This window comes from Dermacentor andersoni, chromosome 2 (assembly GCF_023375885.2).
Source record: "Dermacentor andersoni chromosome 2, qqDerAnde1_hic_scaffold, whole genome shotgun sequence".
In the NCBI taxonomy this organism is placed as follows: Eukaryota; Metazoa; Arthropoda; class Arachnida; order Ixodida; family Ixodidae; genus Dermacentor; species Dermacentor andersoni.
In genome coordinates, this window is record NC_092815.1 from 55354434 (window position 1) to 55380243 (window position 25810).

At 45.1% G+C, this 25810-nt stretch overlaps 1 protein-coding gene across 6 annotated transcripts in view; it reads left to right on the forward strand.

Annotated features, from left to right (window-relative positions):
- msn (serine/threonine-protein kinase msn) overlaps positions 1–25810 on the forward strand; it is a 115042-nt gene that overhangs the window by 84902 nt on the left and 4330 nt on the right. For 3 of the 6 annotated variants that reach the window (XM_050189269.3, XM_050189271.3, XM_050189274.3), the window contains 8 exons: positions 1574–1640; positions 5992–6060; positions 6677–6846; positions 12300–12380; positions 12889–12909; positions 15617–15695; positions 21947–22027; positions 23265–23404. In XM_050189269.3, the coding sequence (XP_050045226.1) occupies positions 1574–1640; positions 5992–6060; positions 6677–6846; positions 12300–12380; positions 12889–12909; positions 15617–15695; positions 21947–22027; positions 23265–23404 (708 nt within the window). The remainder of the gene's footprint in view (positions 1–1573; positions 1641–5991; positions 6061–6676; positions 6847–12299; positions 12381–12888; positions 12910–15616; positions 15696–21946; positions 22028–23264; positions 23405–25810) is intronic. The other 3 variants (XM_050189270.3, XM_050189272.3, XM_050189273.3) reach the window with 3 other exon arrangements.

A 25810-nucleotide genomic window follows, 5' to 3' on the forward strand; every position in this document is an offset into this window, starting at 1 on the left:
TCCGAAAAATTGGTCGGCGACTGTAGTGCCAATGCGAAACCGTCGCAGATGGAAGCTATGCTGAATCTATATCTGTCCCAAGAAAGCAAAAGGGCTGTCAAACAGTGCCGAAATACTTGGCACAGTAACACATGAGTTGTCCGTGAGTATAGTCTCATGGTCATTGCACTGCAAATCACGCCAGTTGTATAGCATACTTGGGCTACCAAGCTACTTGCACCAGTACAGCGCTTGGTAAATTTGCCATTCACATTAAGTAATCTGCTGGAAATAATGTTTCATTATGGGCACAAGAAATTACATTCAGACCTTTCCTAATTTTGTTTGTTTTAGATTCCCAAGCATATAAAGCTCCTCACTAAGTTTGCTTATTATCTGTGAAATAGATATTTTAAAATGAGTTTTTGTTACCTAGTGGTGACACGCATTTTCCATTCAAAGCGCCTACGAATGCCATTTTCAATATGTGGCCATAAAGTGGAAGTGGAGCCTAACGCAGAGTCAATTCACTCTTTATAAAGTGTTTTTCCCGCTTTCTGGTAATTGGAGACCTTTTGAGAGTATTCAAAAACATGCGAAAAAGAAAAAAAGAAGTGGACAAAAATGTGCCAGATAAGTTCGGATTGCCTGCGAAACAAACTGAAGCTTGGATTGTTGGAAATGCAACTTGTGGCATTCCATTTTTTCGCCTGTTGCCCAGCCTTGTTTTCGGTATCGAGAAGATACGCCCAGATGAGAAGGCTTGTGGGTTAAGCGTCTAAGGCCAGCATTTCACAAGCAGAGACAGAGTGCTGGTCAGCTCCAGAGCTGAAAAAAAGAGAAAGCTTGAAGCAATTGCCACAGAGCAACGTCGAGTATTAGGAGGAGGCCTAACCTATACAGCTTGGGCAGTCCATTGAGAATCATTCCTTGAACAAAATGGAATCTTTTGAAATCTTTCAATAATTTTTTTTTTCTACACATTTTGGCAAATTTACACATTTAGAAAAACTCGTTTTAAAACTGCAGCGACGAAAGCTGCTTTGAGGATTATTTTTTTCTGAATATTTGTAATAGACAATACTAGTGACACCTTAAGCTTTCTAGATTACTTTTTTCAAGAAAAAAAGATATCGATTTATGGATCACAGTACTTTTGAAGTACTTCTTACGGCAAAGTGGTTCTGAAATAACCTACCTTCACTTGAAATGTCTTTCTCCACTTCGATAAAAAGTGGTTCAGGGCCCCTTTAAACTAAGACCACCATTTCTTGCCTTCAGCAGTAGCGCAGTCTCTTCAAGGCCTCCGTCCTAGCACAGTGGCTCAGTGGCCACGGCATTTCGCTGCTGAGCAGAATGTCGCGGATGTGTTCTCGGGCCGTGCAGCCGCATTCCAATGGGGGCAGAATGCAAAAATACTTGTACCATACTTTCAGTGCATGTTAAGCTCCAGGTGGTCAAAATTGATCTGCAGTCTTCCACTGCAAAGTCTTTCACATTCCAGGTGTGCTTAGGAATTTTAAAGTCTCATGAATAGATCAACCTTGCAGCCTCTGGAATTAGAAGTGCTCATTTCATTTTGCATTGCTTGCAGCAAGTTGAAAAGCGCAATGGCTGGATAAACGTCGGGGACCTCCATGGTGCAGTTCACTTCAAGATAGGTGAGCCCAGTTCTTTCTTTTCCCCCCCTATGTTGGCTCATGTGCCTGATGCACGTTGTACGGTGTATAAAAGGGCAAGGCGCAATATGCTGTTTACTGGCTGGGCTATATGTCATTGTGAGCCAGGAAGTAAGCATTTCCTTACTGCAGCTGGTGCCATTCTTCCTCCTTTATGTTCATGCAACTGTCTGCTTCCTGAGTTTTTATGGTAAAGGAAGGGCAGGTTGCTGTCCTTCCCTAGAAGTTGCGCATGATGTAGTAAAAGCATATTTTTTTTTGCCACTGCCACTTGGCGTTGTTGCATCAGGTGGGGTGTTGACTGCACCACTTCGTGAAAGCTTCCATAATGTCTTTAGTGCTGGGTATGAGTGGCCAAACTGTAGGTAGTGGAATTAATATGGTGATAAGCATTCAGCCGCTTGATTTAGTCATTAGCAGGCACTGACAGCTTAATTGGAATGGGAAGGAAGTATATAGATAGCACATACATGCAGCACTTTTAGCTTGGCACTCATGTTTTTACTTTTGCTACATTTCTCATGCTGAGATATGGCCGGGGCCCTCTCAACATGCTAGCAGCACACATTAAGGCCTGCTTCAACCAAAGTTCAACAATCTTATTGCGTCCATGTGGCTGTTAGATATGTACAGTAGAACCTCGTTCAATGGAAGTCCCTCTAACCGCGAAAAATCTTTCAATTAACCAGGTTTTGCAATGATCAAAAATGGATCAAAAACTTTAAATAAATGCTAGACGTCACCGCATCAACACTGCTACTTCATTTCGCCTGTGAAACGTTCACTTTAAGTAGTCATCGATGCACGACAGCTTTTCATGGTAATTCGCTGCACCATAAGTCATGTCCTCCAGTTGGCTAACAGTGCGCTGCTTTTCACTGTTGCACCGCTGCGCTCGTCAAAACTGCATGGAACATTAAGTGACTCGACCACTGTAGCTAAACTGGTGCTCGGACAGCCTGAACATCGCCTCCATCTTTGTTGGACGGCTCACTGTCGCAGATCTCTCCTTCCAAGTCTGCATAAAATGTTTGTGCATCAAGTTCAGCTCTCAGATAGTCCGCCATGTTTATACCGTTGCACCCACTCTCGTCATGTTTGCCAAAGTCGTTCGTGCGTGCACACGGTGCTTCTCCCTTATCATCCAGGGTTCATTTGGCATCCGTCATGTCATCACAACCATCGTATGGATCATTTCCAGAACTATCTTGTTGCTTGAAAAACCCAGCGTGCTTAAAGCAACGCCTGATCATATTGCCCTGCATCTGCTTCCAGGCATACACGATTAGGCAAATGTTACCCAGAAGGTTTACAGAATATTGTCTGCCGTTGTCACAGTACAGCAGTATTCTTCTTAGCAAATGGTAGCAATAAAGCTTCCTCACATGCAGAGTTACCGCATTTACTTGAATCTAACGCCTACTTTTCTTTTTTTTTTTTTTTTTTCGATTAAACGAGTCCAAAAATTGCATGCACATTAAAATCAAGTATGACCCTAAATCTGCGTTACCATATCGCCATCGGCATTACAAAATGGCTGCCTTGTACATACTTCGAGCCTAGCTGCCGTAGATTCCTCCATGTGTGATAGTATGTGTGCTTAGATTAGTCCAGTGTCCATCTTCCCGTTTTCTGTGTTTGCTCTATCAGCATGGAAGTGCCCACTGCAATGAAACGCCGAGTTCATCACAATGCTGCAATTAAAAAGAAAGTGATCACATGCGTGGAGATGGACAGAAATCGAGCCGCATCACAGGCATTCAGAGTTCCAAAACTTGCGTGCAGGACTGGCGCAAACAGGAGAGGCCTTCTACTACGGCGGCTGCTGCATACGGCGTGGCCTTGCCTCCCCCATCTTGAAAGCAATCTGCAATGGAGACAGGCTACGCATTTAGGTGCACTGTGCTGTATTCTTGTCAATTCGTTCGCGTTGAAGCGAGAGGCTGCACAAAGATCAATTCGTTCAATTCGACCAATTAGTAAATACGGTGCTCCTTGATCCATAGGCTGCGATACTGCTGTGACATTCGGTAATAGAAAGACAAGCCCAACTGCTTTCGTGTTCTGGATGTAAGTGTCGGCTCGGCAGTTATCCACAACAAAAACAACTTTCCATCTCGTGGCAGCAAACCTGCAGTCAAGATGCTGCACGTACTTCTCGAACAGCGCTGCCGTCATCTAGGCCTTGTTATTTTTGTAGAGCACATCCTTAGAGGAGGGAGTCTTGCATTTGTGAAGCACTGAGGCATCTCAACTTTACCTATTATCGGCAGTGGAATCTTGTGACTGCCACACATAATTGTGCCTAAAAGGGCAGTTATTCTGACCTTGGATTGTTTCATTTCCCATGAAAACTGCATCCTTTGGGGTCTGAGGCATCTCAACTTTACCTGTTATCAGCAGTGGAATCTTGCGACTGCCAGAAATATTTGTGCCAGAAAAGGCAGTTATTCTGTCCTTGGATTGTTTCTGTTCCCATGACGACCGCATCCTTTGGGGGCAAAAGTATTCGTTGATAGCTTTTCGTAAAATAATGCTGCCTCATCCTTGTTATAAACATGGTCTTCCACATACTGATCACGCTGCAAAGCCAATTTTAGTGTCGCCACTCCTGCTAATGCTGGACGCTGTCAGGAACATGATGTTGTTGTGGTCTTTAAATCAGGACAGCCAGCCATTGCTGCACTTAAAGTCTGCATGGCCCTGCCACTGTGCAAGTTCCATGGCCTTTTCGCGCCACACTGTGCCATTAACAGGCAGGTGTGCTGCATTTGCATGCTGTTGCTACTTTATGAAGGAGTCTTCAACCTCCGGAATTGTAGGAAAACGAATCCTTGTCCGCTTTGTCGATTGACTTTTGCGATAGGCTTTGAGCATCTGTGCCTTGTTTCTCAGTTTTGTCGAAAGGGTTGACAAAGGCACCTTGTGCTTTTGAGTCGGCTGTTTTTTGGAGCTCGTCCATATTGTGGCCTCCTTGAGTAGGCCTACCTTTTGACACGGAATCAGTTTTCTACTTGGGGCATCCTAACACCGACAGCCTGCACGTAGTCAGTAACAAAGTCATCAGCACAGTACAAACACGTCCACTTGCGGCACAGGACAAGTAGCCATCGCCAACACACGCTATGATGATACCGCCGATGCATCAATTCTATAATGGAAAGACAACGCACAAAGAAACGAAGGAAATGGAACCAGAAAATTGCAAAAACCAGAAACAGAAAATTGTGGCATAGTGGCACCTCATTGTTACTCTATCAACTAAAGTTACCCTCATAGACTAGCATAGTGTAGAAAGCAAATCACAGGGTGCAATGAAGCACCGGTAACACAAAGTTGTGAACTGGTGGCACCTAGTTACTGCTCTGCCAATGAAACGTAGCTTTCGAGAATTGCAAATAGCGCCGCATGCATCTCCGAGGAGTTCCAAATCTCTGAGACCACAGTTGAAAACTGGCGAAGTAGAGGTATACTGGCTGTTCATGTTATGCAGTAAAATTTGCATGGCAAATGTTGGTACCATCAAAAACCTTAGAATTACACGGGATTTCATATAAACCGAGTTCGAATTAACAAGGTTTTACTGTACCTGCTAATGCGAAGATTATTGACATCAACATAACTGTTTGTTCCTGCTTTTTTAGCACTGTTTTATAGCGAAAGCTGTGCAACATTGTGCATGAAGGTCGCAGGCTTAATTTTCGACCATGGCAGCTTCACTGAGGCAAGGGCAGGCAGAATTCTCTTGTACTTGAATTTCGGCGCTAGTTATAAGAGCCACAGGTGGTCAAAATCAATCCAGGGCCCCTGCACCACAGTATTCATCGTAGTCGAGGTGTTACTTTGGCGTGTTCAATCACTCAGTCGACTCTGTATCAGTGCTAATGTGTTCTTGAACACAACCTCACATGTTGCTATGAGTGCTACAGCCCCCAATTCAAATCTCAGCATCACAGTAATATAACTGGAACTGTAATGCATATTTTATGTCAGGGTGAAGCTCTCCATAGGCAATGGCTGTGGTACTTGTCTTGTCACATTCCTTCACTTACGGCATAGGTCTTTTTTATTACCTGTGCATTAGAAGGGAGTGCCAACATTCACACCCGCCTATCGTTTTGATTGTGCATGTTACAGCACTGCTAGGGGTAATCTAACATTTCTCTAGTATGACCTGAATGTGTGCCTCTGTGCAAGGCCTCAGCAGCAGCTTTCTGACTATTTTTTTTTTTTTTCTTTTCTTCTCTTCTTTCTTCTGCTCCCCTCCCCCTGGCTTTCTCTTCACTCCCCGGGGGCCTTCTCTGCCCCCCTCCCCGTGACTCGCTGAGCGCAGTGGTGTGGTCAATTCCCCAACACGATCTAAAGGAGTGGGAAAATACCTTTCGAATTTGGAGTGGCAACGGTAACTAGCGCTTTGATCCCGTTTCTTGGCATCCTTTCCCCCAGTCTGTCATTTCCTTTCGGTTCTGGCCATTTCTGCTTTTTGGAATGCGTGTTTAATCAAAGGAATTGATTTCTAATTTTATGTATTCTTTCCCATTACTCTTGTGCTCTGTTGAGCTGCATGAACCTGTTGGTCTATTTCTGGGCAGTTTGAATGTTAATAGCTCATAAGCTGGCGTGTTGATTGCTTTTGGCTGTTATTAGAGCCAGTTTCCTATTTTTTCCTGCATGGACTATTTGGTCAGTAGTTTCAGTGCGCATGCATGCTGCTCAGCCAGACACTGAATTGTTGGCTTGAAAGTTCGGTTGTGTCAGCTGCCCACATCTGAATAAAACCTTGTTTTCACATAATTAACACGAGCATGCACAGCTGTTGAAAAATAAAAAGTGACGTGAATATAAGTTGTAATAATCTAGCGACACAAGGCTGCCCAGTTGTTTAATGTGGCTCCGTCTGGAGAACCAGGTCACCTGATGCATGAGAGTGCCTTTTTTGGTTGTGTGCTGCTTTTAACTTGCAAAGCATCCATGGCCTAAAGGTATTGAACCAGTGTTTTGTCATTTCCCCCTTGCAGTGAAGTACGAGCGCATCAAGTTTCTGGTGATAGCGTTGAGGGACAGCATCGAGATCTATGCCTGGGCACCCAAGCCATACCACAAGTTCATGGCGTTCAAGTCTTTTCCCGAGCTGATCCACAAACCTTTGGTGGTGGACATGACCATCGAGGAAAACATTCGCCTCAAGGTGGGCGCTTTCTGCATTCTGTTAAAATGTAGTGATTGTCAGCTCACAGTATCATGCACCAGTAGAGAGAGTAAGAAAACACATCAGCGATGATTTTTAAGCATGTGTAACCACCAGCAAGCTGATCTGCATGGAGTGAATAGACAATGTAAAAGCCCTTGTCTAGCAAAAGGGTGAGGAAGAGGAAAAGACAGACATATTTTTAGGTCTAAGAAGGCAGAAAGATTGATGACCTGGGGATTCCTAATGTTTGAACTGAAATGTATTATTCCAAAGCACGTCAAGTAGGCCAATATTATGAACGTGATATTTTTTCAAGCTTAAAGGGCCCCTGAAACGGTTCAGACAAATTTAGAGATGCGTAGGGTGCAGCTACAGTTTATCATTCGCTCCACAATTTGTGTGAAGCGTCTCATATTAAGAAAGCTATGGACGATTAAGAGTTACCCTCCTCCATAGTCATGTATTTTCTGCTCCACTCGTTCGCTGAGTGATCGGGGCTAAACTCTGCCTTCACTGGCTCTGCTTCATGATGGCACGTCGTGTCGCCTACTTCCGGTGGTCTAGGAGCAAGCGTGCGAAGCCTCTCCAACCTTTCCACCTGCAGCTTGGCAGTTGACACCAAGCGGGAGCTATCGAAGCAGCGAAGCATTGCGAGCATTCTGTCGCTGTGCCGAGTGTGTCTGGTATTTCGGTAACCACAGGCGGGATGGGCATTTCAACAGATGGGTGGAGACAAACTCAAGCTGATGGAGCTTTAGCGTAGACGTACGTGAGCAGCCTGATCGGTCTGCATGGTCCAGCCACCTGGTGACGCAGAACTTAACCAGCCAAACAAAGAGCTAATATTGCTCTAACAAAGTGCAAAACATTTTAAACATTTACAAAAACAATGTGTTTATGATTACGCTCCTGAGGAAAATTTACACCAGCAGCAAAGTAGCATAGACTTTGTTACAGCCACTGTGTTTTGTTGACCTCTTGCCACCGGGTGGCTGCACCGTGCAGACCATTGACATTCATGCCTCTGCTCATCCTGTGAAACGGCACAATCAAACGGTCAAGATCAGTCCATTTGCCCTTACTGGAATACCAGGCATGCGAAACGCTATTGTGGTAGTAATCCTCCGGTGTAAAGTGACGACTGCAAACGCTCAAATCCTGGCACCAATCGGATAGCAACAATCAGATATGCTGCAGCCACTCCGCTCGTCTGCTGCCTTGCAGAAGGACACAATGTCACAGCTTGGCATATTGCCGGTTGATGGAGTTGATGGAAGCACCGCTGTTCCATTCGCAGTGGCACCCTCAGAACGGCGGCGCTTGCAGTGAGTATCGGTAGTTCATGGAAGAGCTGACACCGCTCATGGGTTAATCTTTCCCTGTTGCGCTTAGCTTTCTCTAATTTGACGCAAGGCATTGATTTGACGCATTCCACTTGACTGCCGGCTACGTGCTACTTCTATGCTCCTCAGTCGTCATGAGTGCTCCAGGCCCACTAATCATTCAGCACTCGTTCACAGCAGCGTTCAAGAGGGCTGCCATCCTTTACGCTGAAGAAACAAATCACTGCGCAGCGGGCTGCAAGTTCGTTGTTTCTCAACAGGTGGTGCAAGAGTGGCGACTGCAGCAAAGCGAAATTTTCACCTGTGACGGCAAGTGAGGAATTTCCCACGTGCCAAAGTCTGGATGCTTTCTGGAACTGTAGGCTAAGCTTGCGGCGTACGTCGCTGAAATGCATGATTGGTCCCTTCCACTGAAGTGCGACATAGTCATGAAACAAGCCCGGATCTTCGCCTTTGAAGGACCTGCTCTGCCGTGAGTACGGGTGGCTGGCGGCACAAGACCGCGAAATTACGCCAACCGGACCTGCCAAAAGAGCCTCCCTGACAGCTGCATGTGGTTGGGTGCATTCAGCGTGGGCTGCTTTTCCACAAAATGTCGTGGTGTGGCCGTTTGCCAAATGTGAAATTTCGCTGGACAACGATGCGATGTGGGACCGTACCAACGATGACGATGACAGCACTAGTGAAAACGAGTAGTCCAGTGACCATGTCAGCTACTAATAAATTTTCGCTATCGAATGCGCCCTCGGGTATGCTCTCCTTTTTTTTTTTTTTTCCCCCTCCTGTCACGCGATATGGGGGGGTCGACTTACAATCGTGTAAATACGGTAACTTTGCTTGCTTGACTGGCCTACAAGTTCTTATGTTGGTAATTAGGGCATGTAGATTCTAAAAGCATTACTCTAGGAGTTGTGCACGTCTGGTCATGAGTTGCCCGTGAGTGGCTTTTGTGCGTCTTGTACATGCTGTCGGCTTCTATATCTTGTGCCCCGTACCTCAAACCATGGAGTATTTAACTCTTTCGTTACCATGCTTATTCAAATCGATCACCGGTGATCGATGCTTTGGATTGCAGATTTCGACAAGTTGGAGCCATTTCTTATCCACTTGAGGCCATCCAATAGTTAGTACAGGCACTGCACTTTCAGGATCAGTTTAAATTTTCCCGCTCTGGCAAAGTTGTGATTTTTGTGGGGACCTCTTTGCGAACTAATGTGCATATGTTGTAGCGAAAAGGGGTGTGGCTGTCACCCCCGGCCACGCTCGAGAAGAAAGCGTGCTGCTCACGATTACGCCACACTAGCATAAAATTTTTTTAATTAAATGACTCCCGGCAGGTCAAGAATTAAATTATATCACCGGCTGTGCTGTCCGACAGCACTGAGCATTGATAATTACCCAAGAATGACGCCAGCTGCTCATTAATGAGCTTTGATTTGGAATCCGAATCGTTTTATTCCGCCAAAGTTTATTTCTGAAAGTCCGCCGCATGTGCAACATGGACCTGGCATTTTCAACCAGTTTCCAAGAGTTTCGGTTTCGCTTCTCTCGTAAAATCCAGGCAAGGGGCACTGCCGGTGTCACTGCGCAGTTATTGAAAGTCGCTCCCGTGGCGTCGTCCTGCGCGGCTGCATCATGAGAAAAGCGTCGCACTTGAAACTATGCTGCACCTGCACTTGAATTTATTTATAAGGACTTAAGTTATGATTAAGAAGTTGACAGCAAAGCAGATTCAAGCTCTTACGGCGACAATGTTTTGAGTGAGCCTGGGGCATCTGCAGCTGTTCACCGGCGAGTTTCCCTTATGGCCTTGAGTGCTCTTCTTCCTTGTGCACACTTATCTGACGATATTTTAGCACGATCTGGGAGCTGTACTGTTTATCTTCAGGGTGTACACTTCGCTTGGTCATGATGTTCTGACATCAATAGCAATGCAACTTCCGTTCACGCCAAGAAGGCAGCCAGTCGCACATCTCGGCCCAGCACTACAGAACAGCGCAAGACAGTTTACAAAGGCGCGGGATTTCTTTCTACTCTTCTTCTCTGCAGAGGTGATAAAGACAATGTGCAAAAATGCAAACAGATATGCTTGGATGCATAGCGTTGTAGTTGCCCCGCTATGCTGAGAGTGATCGGTCCTGGAATTAGGTGTATGATTCGAGACAAACTGATGAAGTACATTCTTTGGACTTCTCATCGGACTACCTCCAGAACTGCAAAATGTGTCGCGAGGACCGCCAAGTTGAACAAAAACCAGACGTTTTGTGGGAAAAGTGCCGAGTGCGCCTATGCTTCACAAAATCGAGGGACTGCTTCACCGCGTGGCCTGAGCAATGAACTGGTCTCAGTTTGTATCCGAAGAATAGCAGTGTACTGAGCATCTTTCTTTTTTAATTTTTTCTTTCAGGTTATTCCTGGGTTACTTATCTTTTAAATGTATATTCTGAATTTCCTTTGATATTAATGTTTTTGTAGGTTTAATGTCTTTTTATTGTTGTTTTTATCAACTGGCAGCAAAAATGGCACTTACTAGAATTTTTGTTTTATCTTGTTTGGCAACATGTTTGTGGAAAGAGCATTACATTATACAGTCGAACCCGACTATATCGAACCCGTTTACATCGAATTATTCTATATATCGAACAATTTCTGGTCACGGTATAGTTACTATGAGTATATATAGCAAAAATTACGCTTACATCGAACAAATATTGCAGTGACTCCCGATATATCGAACATCAAGCTGCGGAAAAGTGCCCCCAGAAGTTCGCTCTCCCTCATGGTAGCGGGGAAACCCGGCGGCACGGCTCCATCCAACCGCTCTCCCTACCGTGACCGTACTGCCTCGGGCTGTTCGGGCGAGCCGTCGACACTCCCCCTGTCGCACATAGTGGAGTGTATTAGGCTACATCCTCCCTCTTTATCTATCATCTTTCACTTCCCACTCCCTCTCCCCTTACGACGCTTCGCTGTGCTCCCTCACGGGTTGCAGAATCAAGCGTCCTTCCTTTTTTTAGATCACTATCTATCGACACTCCCCAGCAAAAAATGATCCTGGCCCGCTTACAGCGCTTGCTCAGACAGCCAATCAGAGGCTCTTGTGCCCTCTTCGTGCAAGATGGCGAAAGTGCGAGTTGTCTGGCTGCTTTTCTGGTTTATCGTGTTTGCGCCTTGTGGGCCTTCTCCCGCAGTGTTGCCGTGATGAAGCGGCAGAATTCGCCTTTCGTCGTAAAGCTCGAAATCATAAATCGCGTAGAACGCGATGAGAAGTTGGATGTCCCCGCAGCATGCAAAATTCCGAGGAGCACTCTCGGCACGATTAGGGCTAAAGTGGCCAGACTCGCAACCCGGTGCCCATGGCGCCCGACGCATACGCACGGCCGTATGCGAGGCGTTTTCATACGTGCCGGTTTCCGCGTGCTCGGTGATGACTGCGAATTCTGATGAATGCGACGAAGCCGTTGCCGGTGTTGCCGAAGTTTGGAGCGAGCTGTCAAAATTTCCGGGACATTCGAATCAACGGTGGACGAGTTTGTGAGTGCAGATTATGGTGTCGCGACCACAGGAGAGCCCGAATACAAAGACTACATCGCCGACATCGTACCGAGCACAAATGAAAGTAGGCACATTGAGGAAAGCAACTACGGTCCTTTGCCCACATCCTCTGAAGTGATTGGTGCACTCGCATTAGTCCGGTGCTTCTGCGCGAATACGGAAGGTTGCGGCCTCAGCTGCTCCGACTCCTTAGACAACGTGGGGAAGTGCGTGCGTCGCAGGCAGCGAAATTGCCCAAGCAGAAGAAAATGCAGGACTAATTTATGCGAAACTAAGCCAGTTTCTTCAATAAAATGATTTTGTAAATGGTATGTGCTTTTATGACATTCAATTATTTAGCAGGCTTATATCGAATCATGCTCTATATCGAACTGATAGGCGTTTTCTTGCGAATTCAATATAGCCGGGTTTGACTGTATGCAATATGCTGTGCTGCAATGTGTGCTGGAGTATTATTTGTAGGGGTAAATAATTTTTTGCCGAGACCTATAAAATATGACCATTTTCTCGTGGTAACGAAAGAGTTAAATTATGTGTCTAAATTCATGCCAGGTGGTGTACGGATCATGCCAAGGATTTCACGCAGTGGATTTGGACTCTGGAGCTGTTTATGATGTTTACATTCCTTCCCATGTAAGTCAGCCTTCTCACGTTACTCTGTGTTCCGAGTTTTCTTGAAAACATGAAGCATATGCACTACACAGCGATGCTAGCTTGTTCACTTGCATTTGCTAAAGCAGCATTCTGTTTATAAATTTTATAAAGGCTTGCTGGCCAGCTGCTATCCACTGGTTATATACCAGGATCGTTCTGTCAAAGGAAAGGAAGGGCTGTCGAAGGCAGTACAGGATTAAATGGAGTGATAAGATTAGGAATGTCATGGACGTAGAATGGTGTTGCTTTACTGAAGACTCTGATACTACTTATGGAGGGCTCATGATGTCATTTTTATACGTTTGACGTGTCCTTGTCTTTCCTGCATAGCTGCCTTAGTAAGGCAGGGGTAATTGGATTTCACTGGGAGAGACCTTCAACCAGCAGCAGTGAGAATAAATATACTGATGATCATGGTAGTGATCTGTCATATTGGAAGCATGTATGTTTTATCTATACTTTTCCTTTTTGTGCTGTCGTGGAGCAGTTCCAGGATCGTGCAGCAGGGGTAAGCACCGTGGCTGGTTTCTGGCTTGCTGAGACTTGTAGCTTGCACACCAGGGCACACCAGGGAAATATCAGTGCTATCTCTGAACACGCTGAAATGCATGGTCACAGGCATGCTGCACTCTGCAGCTATCAGATTCACTCTTTGTTTCATGAAGCAAGTTGCTATCTTGTGCATGAAAACTATTTGAACTCACAGTTAGCATCGCATGTCATTAAAGGGAGTTGTGTGTAGCTATGTGTTGTATCTTGAATTTCAAATGTAGATGCAGCCGCAATTTCTTGTGGCATTTATATGAAATTGGTTGCTTCCAAAAAGAAAAAAAAAATTCGCAGTTCTGCCCAAAAGGCAGAGCACCGATTGCGATAGCAAATTAGTAGATAGCCGTACAAAGTAAGGGTAGTAGTTTTACCAGCCATATAAACTTGTAAAGATTCACTTACTAACTAAACTAACAATGATAAATGATAAGCACACAGAAATAGCGCTCACTGTCTTCGTGTGTGTGCGTCTTTCTACGTCCTTGTTGAGTCGCACTTGCACATTCCATAATGGTTTCAAAGCAACTGGCCCATCAACATGTTTCAACTAAATTAACCAGCACTGTGTCACGCGCACACAGGTAAACATGAACACATCTCACTCAATGAGCGCAGAAACTCTCTCTGAAATTTCTGAAGTGAGGAATCGCGGCAGCAGCAAGTGAATTGACCCTCATGTATGTCTCGCATAAGCGTGAACGAAACGTCGAAAGCACAGCACATGCAAAGCTAACGGCACTACGTGCACTCCGCAAACATTGCACATCGCTTTGAAGATTAGGCACACGCGTGCGCACACTTTAGCCACATTGCAGATCGCTTTCAAGGCACACGAGAGCCGGCGACACGTCCATACGGCATCCCCGACTCGCATGGTCAACGTCGTAGTAGACGTCGCGGTTGTCTCCACTCTGTACGGAGCGGCGGTCAAGGAGGACATCGAGGCACCGTAGCAGCCGTCGGAGAACGCCCCTCCTCCCTCGCCTCACCCCCCTGCCTCGCACGCCACAGGAGGGGGCACACATCCGGGCCGTGGTCCTCGCTCATGCACGCGAGTTTGAACCGCGTTCACTGGCTCATCCTCACATGCTCTCACTCGTGCGGAACCTCACACCGATGGCAACAGCAGAAATGCACCTGGAGTGTCCGTATACAGTGGAACCCCGTTCATACGTTTTTCACCGGACCGAGGAAAAAAAACGTAACAGCCAGGAAAACGGAACAGTGAGGAAAGCTCCGAAAATGAATGAAAAAAGTGCAGCTTCAACTATAGACAATTTATTTCCACAGAGTGCGCTTAGAACTGAAAAAAGTCTAGAATGGTGGCTTGCCGTTTCTTTCACTCTCTAGAAATCACCACGCGTTTCTCAATAGCCTGGAAGGCCGCACTGCTGTCAGCGTCGCTATGAAGTATGACGTACCTGCAAAGGAGGTCCAGAGCCGCGACGGCTTCTCCAAAGCTAGGATTTGGCAACTCCCCGGCATCATGCGGCTCGTGCTCCTTGTGGTCACCGCGCCACGGCAATGGCAACGGACGAAGGAATATCCGCGAGAAATTTTGCCCTCTTTGGCGTAATCATGCTAACGCGCTAACGATTGTTTAGTATTGCTGCGGAGCGCGCGCGCCCGAGCAGCCCGCTTGCGCGCAGCGCGGCGTGGGAGAAATGTAAACGAGAGGAGAGCTGGCCCGGTAGGCCGAGCAACGCCATGAGCAACGCCAACTTCCGGCTTCCCTTTAGCTATAGCTTCACAAAGAGTGACGTCAGGGCCTCTCCTGAGTTTCCTTCCTCCGTGAGTCAACCCGTCCAACAAACCATTCGGGGACCGTAATCACAGTGATGATAGTGAGAGCATTTCTCACGAATGGCCACCTAGTGGCGGCCTCTCGAACTGGCGTGCGGCTTCTTGCAGCCAGTTCCATAGCCAAGCCCGGTCAAAACTCGTCAAAGGTCAAAATGGCAGTTGAAGCGCGTTGCCTACTTTAGCCCAGGCGGGTTCGGGTTGCGACGCATCATGCGGGAACGTTTTCACAGCTACTACGTAACAGCGGGGTTCCTTATACATTGGATCCTATGGAAGCTATGCTGGGACCGGATGAAAACGACGTAGCAGCCGGGAAAACGCAGCAGTGAGGAACGTAACAGCGGGGTTCTACTGTAATTGCTATCGCAATAAAACAGTTGCGCTATATAAGTAAATCACTACAGACTCCAAAGTACCATGTTGTACATGTGTGACGAGAGCCTCTTACGCAGTTCAATATTGACTGTTCTTGATTCTGCAGTTTTGCTAAGCTAGAGATGTTAGTGTTTCCGGTACATAAAATTGCTGTGCATGCATTCCTTAACGGTTCAGTACTGTTAGAAGTGCTGGATAATATCTGCACATTCCTTTTTGTTCGTTTTTCTCCAGAAAAGTTCCTTTAATTTTTGAGAAAGTACGATTAAGTTTTTGCGTTCATGTCTTCTTTATCTTTTTTTCTTCTGTGTTTTGTTTGTTCCAGGTTAAAAAAAATTCTATAAACGATCAAATCCTTCTCCCCCCCATTTTTCTTTTCTCCCTTTGTGTGTTTCCACATCTGGATTGTGTTTGCACATTGGCATAAGTTTGTAACACTTCGGTAAAAACCAGCAGCGGCACTCAAAGCTGATCTTGTTGCCTTTCAGAACCAGGGTCAGATCACCCCCCACACCATTGTGACTCTTCCCAACTCCAAGGGTGTCCAGCTACTGCTCTGCTATGACAGTGAGGCTCTCTTTCACCTACCGCGGTAGCTTACTGGCTATGGCGTTAGGCTGTGCCAAGCTTGAGGTCGCAGGTTCCAACCTGGCCTCAGCAGCTGCATTTGCATGAGGCATAAATGAAAAAATGCTGTCACAGTTGGGCGAGAGATGGTGCATCATACCTATCATCATTGCGTGTTGTTATGGGGTAGCATTTGTGTTTATTTGCAGATGCTCTGCCATATCGCCATGGATAGTGGTATACTCAGCGTGTCGACCGGTATACGGCCTCGCGGGGACAGAAAAATAGTCCGAAAAATCTAACAGTCAGAAAAACTTGTTCGCCCAAAAAACATGAAGTTTATTAGGCTTAGAGTGACTCGAAAGTTATCATTACTAATATGGATGAGATAGTTCAAGTGGCTGAAGAGTTCTATAGAGATTTATACAGTACCAGTGGCACCCACGACGATAATGGAAGAGAGAATAGTCTAGAGCAATTCGAAATCCCACAGGTAACACCGGAAGAAGTAAAGAAAGCCTTGGGAGCTATGCAAAGGGGGAAGGCAGCTGTGGAGGATCAGGTAACAGCAGATTTGTTGAAGGATGGTGGGCAGATTGTTCTAGAGAAACTGGCCACCCTGTATACGCAATGCCTCATGACTTCGAGCGTACCGGAATCTTGGAAGAATGCTAACATAATCCTAATCCATAAGAAAGGGGACGCCAAAGGCTTGAAAAATTATAGGCCGATCAGCTTACTGTCAGTTGCCTACAAACTATTTACTAAGGTAATCGCAAATAGAATCAGGAAGACCTTAGACTTCTGTCAAGCAAAGGACCAGGCAGGATTCCGTAAAGGCTACTCAACAATAGACCATATTCACACTATCAATCAGGTGATAGAGAAATGTGCAGAATATAACCAACCCTTATATATAGCTTTCATTGATTACGAGAAAGCGTTTGATTCTGTCGAAACTTCAGCAGTCATGGAGGCATTACAGAATCAGGGTGTAGACGAGCGGTATGTAAAAATACTGAAAGATATCTATAGCGGCTCCACAGCCACCGTAGTCCTCCATAATGAAAGCAACAAAATCCCAATAAAGAAAGGCGTCAGGCAGGGAGATACGATCTCTCCGATGCTATTCACAGCGTGTTTACAGGAGGTATTCAGAGACCTGGATTGGGAAGAATTGGGGATAAGAGTTAATGGAGAATACCTTAGTAACTTGCGATTCGCTGATGATATTGCCTTGCTTACTAACTGAGGGGACCAACTGCAATGCATGCTCACTGACCTGGAGAGGCAAAGCCGAAGGGTGGGTCTAAAAATTAATCTGCAGAAAACTAAAGTAATGTTTAACAGTCTCGGAAGGGAACAACAGTTTACAATAGGTAGTGAAGCACTGGAAGTGGTAAGGGAATACATATACTTAGGACAGGTAGTGACTGCGGATCCGGATCATGAGACTGAAATAATCAGAAGAATAAGAATGGGCTGAGGTGCGTTTGGCAGGCATTCTCAGATCATGAACAGCAGGTTGCCATTATCCCTCAAGAGAAAAGTTTATAACAGCTGTGTCTTACCAGTACTCACGTACGGGGCAGAAACCTGGAGGCTTACGAAAAGGGTTCTACTTAAATTGAGGACGACGCAACGAGCTATGGAAAGAAGAATGATTGGTATAACGTTAAGGGATAAGAAAAGAGCAGATTGGGTGAGGGAACAAACGCGAGTTAAGGATATCTTAGTTGAAATCAAGAAAAAGAAATGGGCATGGGCAGGACACGTAATGAGGAGGGAAGATAACCGATGGTCATTAAGAGTTACGGAATGGATTCCAAGGGAAGGAAAGTGTAGCAGAGGGCGGCAGAAAGTTAGGTGGGCGGATGAGATTAAGAAGTTTGCAGGGACAACATGGCCACAATTAGTACATGACCGGGGTAGTTGGAGAAGTATGGGAGAGGCCTTTGCCCTGCAGTGGGCATAACCAGGCTGGTGATGATGATGATGACTCAAAAATATACTACACTTGGAGGCGATCAGATCTCCGTATACAGGCAGGAGCATCACAGTGGTGGTATCCGCCAACGAAGATCGCCATGGATATAGAAGAAACAAGCCGCGTTACTTCACACCACTTGTCTCTCGCGAAGTCACAGGAGGTGGCGCCGTTCACACAAACGTGAAGCCGCACAAACACACCCGAAGACGCAAACTTTCCGAGACGCACCTGCTCTGTAGGCACACCATGTACAAAATAGCAACCGAAACTTTTTAGAAAAAAAGATGATTCTGCATTAAGTGATTATGACGATAGTGCCAATCGAAGAAAGAAAAAGTGTCATCCCCTGGAGCGCTTCATCAGCTAAGGGCAGGCATGGCCTTCGAGACTAGTGGATCACACGCGCCATAGAGTTTCTCACTATAACACCTAGAGGGAAATCTGGCACCACCGTTTATGGGAGTTTTCTAAGGGGCACTGTGCCGTCATTGGAATGATGGCATGTGTCTGCAAGGCTTGTGTTGGCTGGTTTTTTAGGAGGCTTTGTCTAAAGCATGGATATGGCTACACAAATAACGCGTTCGTAAAATAAAATCTTCATAAAAGGTTTTCATTCACCCATACTACATCTTCCAATGAAGTTTGCTCACCTACAAGGCATAACCAAGCGAAGAAAAGTGAGAACAGACGACAAACTGTTCCAAAGCGAGCGCAAATCTTGTCGTCAGTCCTCCAACTTTAGTGGCCCGCTGAGACTTTTTACGTTTCGTATAATTGTACATGCAATAACAAGTTCTCATAATTAAACAGAACATGTTTTTGTCTAATAATAAAGCTAAAAGAGCTTTTTACGTCCTGTTTTAGTAGAGAATGAATCATTGTGACAGACGGAACGGTGCTTGCCAGGTGCGTCTTCAAGGTGTCCTGGCTCTCCGAGAAGGATGCCAATCCGAAATCACAATATACCGGCATTCCCATGCATACCACAGCACAGCAGTGCCAGATTTCCCTCTAGGTAATATAGTGAGAAACTTTATGGCGCACGCTCTCTATTGATAGCATGTGCCTCCCAATCTCGGAGGCTATAAAGCAGGCCACTGGAAGCTGAGCCTGGCCAAGTCAGCGGAAAATCCAGCATGGCAGCCTCCAAAATCAAGTGGTGTGACTCGGAATGGCGATTTAGTCCGGAAAATCTAACTTTAGAGCCTAAATTCATCTGAAAAAAATGGTCGTGAAGATGCATTATCTTTATGGGAACCCTCATGGTGCATTTACGAAGTGCAGAATATCCATCAAGTCTGCATTTTTAAGAGTCTGAAGGATCCATCGGCTAATGTGCCACCTTCGTTGACGCAGGTAATGGTAGGACTAAATCCTGCGCGGCTTTTCTTTAGTTTCAGAGAAGAAGAAGATGCTCGATGTTCGAGCTCTGGAAAATAAGTGACAGCGATCGCTTTCAGAACGAAAAAGCTGAAAACGATCACCGAAGTTTTTCTTTTTGCAAAAGAGGTACCCAGAGGTGCTCTCACTTTTATGTGTCATTAAATGCAGCCTTTCCTTAATCACTTTTCTTGGTCGGAGCTTCGGTTAATTTGAACTACTTTCTTCAATTGGGAAGGAAACGGTGCCTGCACGATCTGTGCCAACACGCATGGCGTGGGCGGACGAAGTGTTGACGCTAGACGTGCCGGTTTGCAGCTCAGAACGCGATCCAGTAGAATGTCCAGGCAGACCAGCAACCGGCAACTCCGCGAGTATGACAGGCCTAGCCGCCTTCCGTCACGCATTGCACAGCCGCTTGACGCGTAGGAGCCTTGAGACGACGATCTTTTCCAGCCATCCGGGCAGCGAAATCAGCACCTTATCAAACGTCGTCGCGAAGCAAGTGGCTGAAAAAACGTAGACAGCGGCGTGATGAAACCGGAGATAAACAAACGTAACGAAACGCGAGAGCGGTCGAGCGCGCACCAAAGAGCGCCGGACCAATAGGAGCGAGGCACGCGGGGGTGTGTGCGCTTTGGCCAATCGGCGGCACGGACGCATCCTTCAGAAATGACGCGACAGCGTCGGTTTCCCTTCACTGACTCCATTTTGAACTGGCGCAAAATGCGCACAAAGAAAACAGCTTCAAAACAAGCGCAAGATGGCGGCCATCGGCCACCGCGTTCGCAAATGGCGACGGCGCGAAGTTTGAACATTTTTGTCCAAATTTTGCTGATTTCGCGTTCACCCTGGCCCCTTTAAGCGCGATTTTTATTATTTTCCCATTAAATTTAGCTTCTAGATTTCGCGGAGGGATTCTTGAATGTATAAATGTAGCGAAAATGCACTTTTCCGAAAATCGACTTTTTTGTGATTTTTTGCCGTTTCAAGACCCGCGTCCCCCCTTAAGTGTCACCATGAAATTCAAATTAACGAGCTTTTATTGTAAATACTCCTTTTCCTATCATAGAGCATGCTTTATACTAAAGTATGTCATATCAAGTTGAAGAAGAGTGAATTTTCTTTTTGATAGTAGTATTCTCAAACATATCTAATCTCAAAAATTTTTTAAAAAGTGTTGCTTTGCACAGAAAAACGTTCAAAAGATTTCAGAATTTCAGACTTGTGCAATATTCCAGCAAATATCATTTTTCTATGTAAAAAATTTCGCCACATATAAAAGGAAACGTTAACCCTAGTGACAATCCCTAGCGCGATGCCAAAGTCTACTCACTGCGCAGCCAACAGCAAATGTTCTCGACCCAAGGTTGCCAACACCGTGTGGATAAGAACTGTGACCTTTGACGGCAGCTTTGAAGCAGTTCAGCCAAGACAACGAAGCTGACGAACCAAAATTGTCTTTTGTGTCAGTGCTTCTTCAAAGTCCAAAAGTGCCACAGATGCATGAGAATCAGTGAATGCGACATTTCCATGCGTGAGTCGTGCGTGACACCCTCTTCGAAACTACGACTGCTCATCACGCCGACCACGCCCTTACTCAAGGGTTCTTCAGAAATCCATGCAAGTTAAAAACAGAAAACTGAAAACCGAAACTGACTAAATACAGTTAAACCTCGATTTAACGAAATAGGTAAAATCGGCAATTTGCTTCGTTATATAAAGATATTGTTGTATTAGAATTCAACCTTTTATGCAAATAAGTAGTTGCCGATCGACCTTTCTTACATGGAAAGGGGCCGCAGAATTTTCCTAATTATCCGGCGATTGAAAAATGCAAATTTGAATGAGAAAACCATTAATTTTGATCAATGTGGGAGTCGGCGACAAATGATACGGTTTCATGCCACGTCAGTTGTCCCAGACCACATGCCAGGCTGTGACAGGCTGTGAGCTTTCCCGCAACACCCTCAAAGATATCGGTGGCGCGATGGGCATTCCATAGTAGTATGAAACTCTATGGGCGCTCCCGACTGCTCCGTACCATAGCTGCACACATCATTCGCACCGAGGGCACCATTTGAACGTAGCGGCGTACACATGAGGCTGCTTGGCTAGTTCTTTCGACGTCAACTACACATTGTATTTGTTGCAATGACTCCTCCTTGGTGTGCCGCGCTCTGTGCCTGCCGTGCCTCATGAGGACTGGTGGTTTGCGCCCACAAAGACACAGGACAGCGTGCGCCCACTTAATAGTTTGTTATTGGCAGTGTTTCAAAATGTTTCGGTTGACAGTCGGGGAGATCGCAGCAGAAAGAAGTAGTGGCCAAACAAAGACTCTGCCGAGGTTGATTCCGCAAGCACTGAGGTTGCCCCACTCCTGAGTTCAACTGTGGCTGTAGCTGCTTTGGCCCTTCTACACCGCTACTGCGGCATGGTATAGGGCACCGGCATATTGCTTGTGGATCATTTAGACTATGTTGAGGACTCCGTGTTTGAGCACACGGCTGCCAATAAGAAACAAGCTACACTGGCGCGGTACTTTGTGCCAAATAAATAAATATTTGTGTGAAGCTTCAAGTGAGTATTTACTGCGCCATGATTAGGACGCGATTAGGGATCGTTGTTCACAGTGCGCATTCAGTTGCAGCGCGCGCGATTGACTTAGGCTGCGCCGACTTCACGTGGCCTAGGTTGATTGATTGGTTGATTTGCAAAAGTTTTTGACACATTTTTTATGGGGTTTTATATATTGAATTATAGCTATATCAAACTATTTTGCGATTACCGCACTTTCAATATGTTGAGGTTCAACTATTATTAGTGTTATTGTAGCATTCTGTATTACATGTCGCTTCTTTCTTTCCTTGTCATATTACAGATGAGGGTGTCTACGTGAGCATATATGGCAGAGTCAGCAAGAACATTGTCCTGCAGTGGGGAGAGATGCCCACTTCAGTCGGTAAGAGCTATGTCGTAGCTTACCTGCCAGCGTGCTTAACGGCACTTTGGCACATCCTTTATTGGCTGTATGTGTTGTCCAGAAGACCGCATGCTGCCATCAGCACACTTGTGATATAGTGGTCAATGTAGGAATCCATGAAGTAATGTAACAGGAAAACAGGAACACACTCATTTGCAGTTAAAAGTCTGTTTCTTCTTTAAAAGCTTTTTTTTTTATTTGTCAAGGTAATTACCTTTCGCCCCATTGTCTGTGCATTAAGAAAAATACTGCCATGTTTGCTGATGTGGCCGTAAATCACTGCTTTCTTTATTTAAAAGAACTTGAAAATTCGATTGCCCTGTTATAGTTTAAACATTTAGATTTTTTGTCTTGCTTAAGATGGCCCACTTTAAAGAGAACACATGAAATATGTGTGCAAGTCCATGGCTTCGTGTCTCCTCGGTGCAAGTCTACTGGCAAGATGAGTTCTCACTGTACAGAATGCAAGCTACCTTCCCTTCCCTTCTTTTAAAGGGACACTAAAGACAGTATTTTGTTTATTTGCTTCAAAAGATTTGAATCCAAATTCCCTGCACCATGTTTCACGGGTACTACACTCATTTAAGAGCATGTTTATAGGTGCACTGAAGGGAAGAATACATTCCTCTGTATTAGTAAGTTATCATTCCACAATACCAAAAAAAGCCACTCTTGGCAATGAAAGGAGGCTTGGTAAGCCAGGGAAGAGGTAAAAATGGAATGCTTGTGGCAACACCACCTTCAAGTTCCCATGCCAGCTCACTGTAACATCAAGTATTTTAGTGGTATCTGCTCAAGCCTAGTCAATTTTTTCTTTCTAGATATGTCGACTGTGTGGCCTTCTCAAGGTGCGATAGGTTAAATTTAGCAAGTTTCGTGTGGTTTGACAGTGTCACAACAGCTGCAGTATGGGCAAATACTTTGAAATGTTAGCAATGATGTACCAGAGCTGCCGGGGTTGTGACATGATATTTAAAGAAATTTAGCCTTTATTTCCTTTTCTAGTAATCAACCTCTTACCACGAAATTAACAAAAGTAATTTTGAAAATGTATAGATTTACTGTTACTCTAGTGTCCAATTAACAAAAGCTGAAGGTTGAAATTTTTTTTACATTTAAACTATGTTATTCACCCTTGTGACGGTGTAGTCATACTGTGTTAATGCCACATTATCGTTTCTCGATGACTTAATGCAGTGCACATGTTACAATGCAGCATACGTTGGCACGGGCCAGATCATGGGCTGGGGCAACAAGGCCATCGAAATTCGTAGCGTGGAGTCTGGCCACCTGGATGGTGTGTTCATGCACAAGAAGTCACAAAAGCTCAAGTTTCTCTGTGAACGCAATGACAAGGTATGGCCAGATTTGTGTGCTCTTGGTTTCTTGCAGTGCTGTTCACGAACTGATTTTAGTAAGCATTGCAAGCAGGCTGGTGCTATCGGCAAATTTATTCGAATAAAGTAAGAGTTCGAACTGAAGAGGGCCCCTATAAATATATTACCCAGTCAATTCAATTGTGCAGTACAGTGCGCAAAACTAAAACCATCACTGGGCTTGCATAGAGGAAGCCTTATCTTTTCTACATCAGCAATGTCACCGGAAGAAGTGCAGTGACATGATCAAGCACACGTTAGGAGGAAAGGGACGGTCCCAGTTGGCACCGATGCATTTCTATAAGGCCAAACATTCTTATTTCAATCCAAAGGATTGGCCTTCGCCAGATAATTCAAAGTTAGCCAGTCAGAATGCATGCACCTTGACCCCTGTTGTGACCCCTCCGATAGCATCCCCTTTAGTGGCAATCTTAGCAGAGCTTAAGGAACAGTAGTGAAAACATTGAACACGTCATTACCCATTGAAAACATCTGTTTTTGGCCAGCCCTAAGAATATTTTTCAAGCAATAGCCGTACCTCACAATGGCCAATTATGGTAGTTACCCTATTGCTGATCTTCCCCCCCCCCCCCCCCCCCCCCCCCCCCATGAAAGTTTGAAAATTGGGCCAGAAATTGCCTGCGCGGTGCATTTGGATACAAAACCAAAACTGCTTTTGCAGCCATCGTATACTTTACAGTAAAACACAAATGTATTGCGGCAAACCTGACTTTAGGAAACCAGCCGCCATTATGCAGTGCATATTTTTCTTTCTAAAGAAATTGGATGCACATCAAATACCTACTTTGTTTATGGTCTTTAATGTGATTTCTATTTTAGTTTTCTACTTTGGACACATGAAAAGTGGGTGCACATTTGATTTGAGGGCGTGTTACTCTGGCAAATGCCACTGAATGAATCAGTGATGTGTTCTGGCATTTTTAGGCATCTTGTTCAGTTCGGCCCGGTGAATAATTTGATCAGTTTTGTCAGTCCCATCGGAGTATTGTTAACAGAAGTCGACTGCATCTCATCTGCATCGCCTGCTCGCATCAGTTCTCGCTTGCGCATGTTTGGTTTGCTTGGTTTGGTCTCATTCGCGTTTGTTTCGATTGTCATGGTTTGAGATTGTTTTGTAGTCTGATTGTATGTGCAACGCGAATTCTGTAGTACTTTCTGGAAGTCAGGTGGCACCAGCGATTACACTGGAACCTTCGAGTGATGTATAAAAGCCAACTTATTTCACCCACAGATCAGATTTCCAACGATTGCCAACTCTGCTACATGTCTCTCTCAAATTCTTTGCGAAATATATCGCGAAATGAAAGCACGTATAGAGCTGCGCTCAAACTTCGCATTAGAGTGTATCGTAGTCGTCGGTGAATTTTTTTCTGCTCAAGGTTTAAAACCTCAAATTAACAAAATTTGCAATTTAACAAAAGTTTTTCACTGCAAGCACAACTTTATTATATTGAGGTATGACTGTATTCATATTCTGCCAACAAAAAAGCACCCACAAACTGATATTCGTGTGATCTTGACTACCGCGGCTGCATTTTTATGGGGATGAAATGCAAAATACGTTTGTGTACTTAATTAAGTGCATATTAGAGAACCCCAGCTGGTCACAAGTAATCCATAGTCTCTGATTGCAGCATGCCTCATAACCAAATTGTGGTATTGGCATGTAAAACAGTTTATTTTATTTTATTTTTATATATTCGTACACCCCTAGTAGGAAACCATTATTCCACTTTTATTGTCTTAGTGATGAAGACGTGAAAGGCCAAAGTTCGGTTTTATATAAAACAAGTCAGTAATTTTCTCAATAGTAGTGTTGTCGCACATGAATGTGAAAATAATGTACTTTGTTTCGATGTTCAGCACTGCTAGTGTGTTTGATGTTATCTATTGCAGCACACATACATTGTTATAGTACACTCTTAGGCAAAGTTACACCCCTTGGCTTGCCCCTTCTGCCACACAACAATAATCGTTATCGGCCTTGATGCGTTTCCTTTCTTTAACGCTGCGAGCCCGGAACTTTCCAGTAACGAACGGCACGCGTGTTATCAGAAGGGGCACTCCAAAGGGTGTAAACTGTTCTATGCTGATAACGCGCGTGCCGTTCGTTACTGGAAAGTACCGGGCTCGCAGCGTTAAAGAAAGGAAACGCATCAAGGCAGATAACGATTATCGTTGTGTGGCAGAAGGGGCAAGCCAAAGGGTGTAACTTTGCCTAAGAGTGTAAGCTACTTGAGTGCTCTGGAAAGGGAAGGAAGGCAAGATAATGCAGAACAGCTTTTCTGCTTTATTCTTTGAATAAATTAGAGCTTTCTGAAATTATTGCCATAGAATGCTCCATAAATGTGCCTCCAGAGTGTAA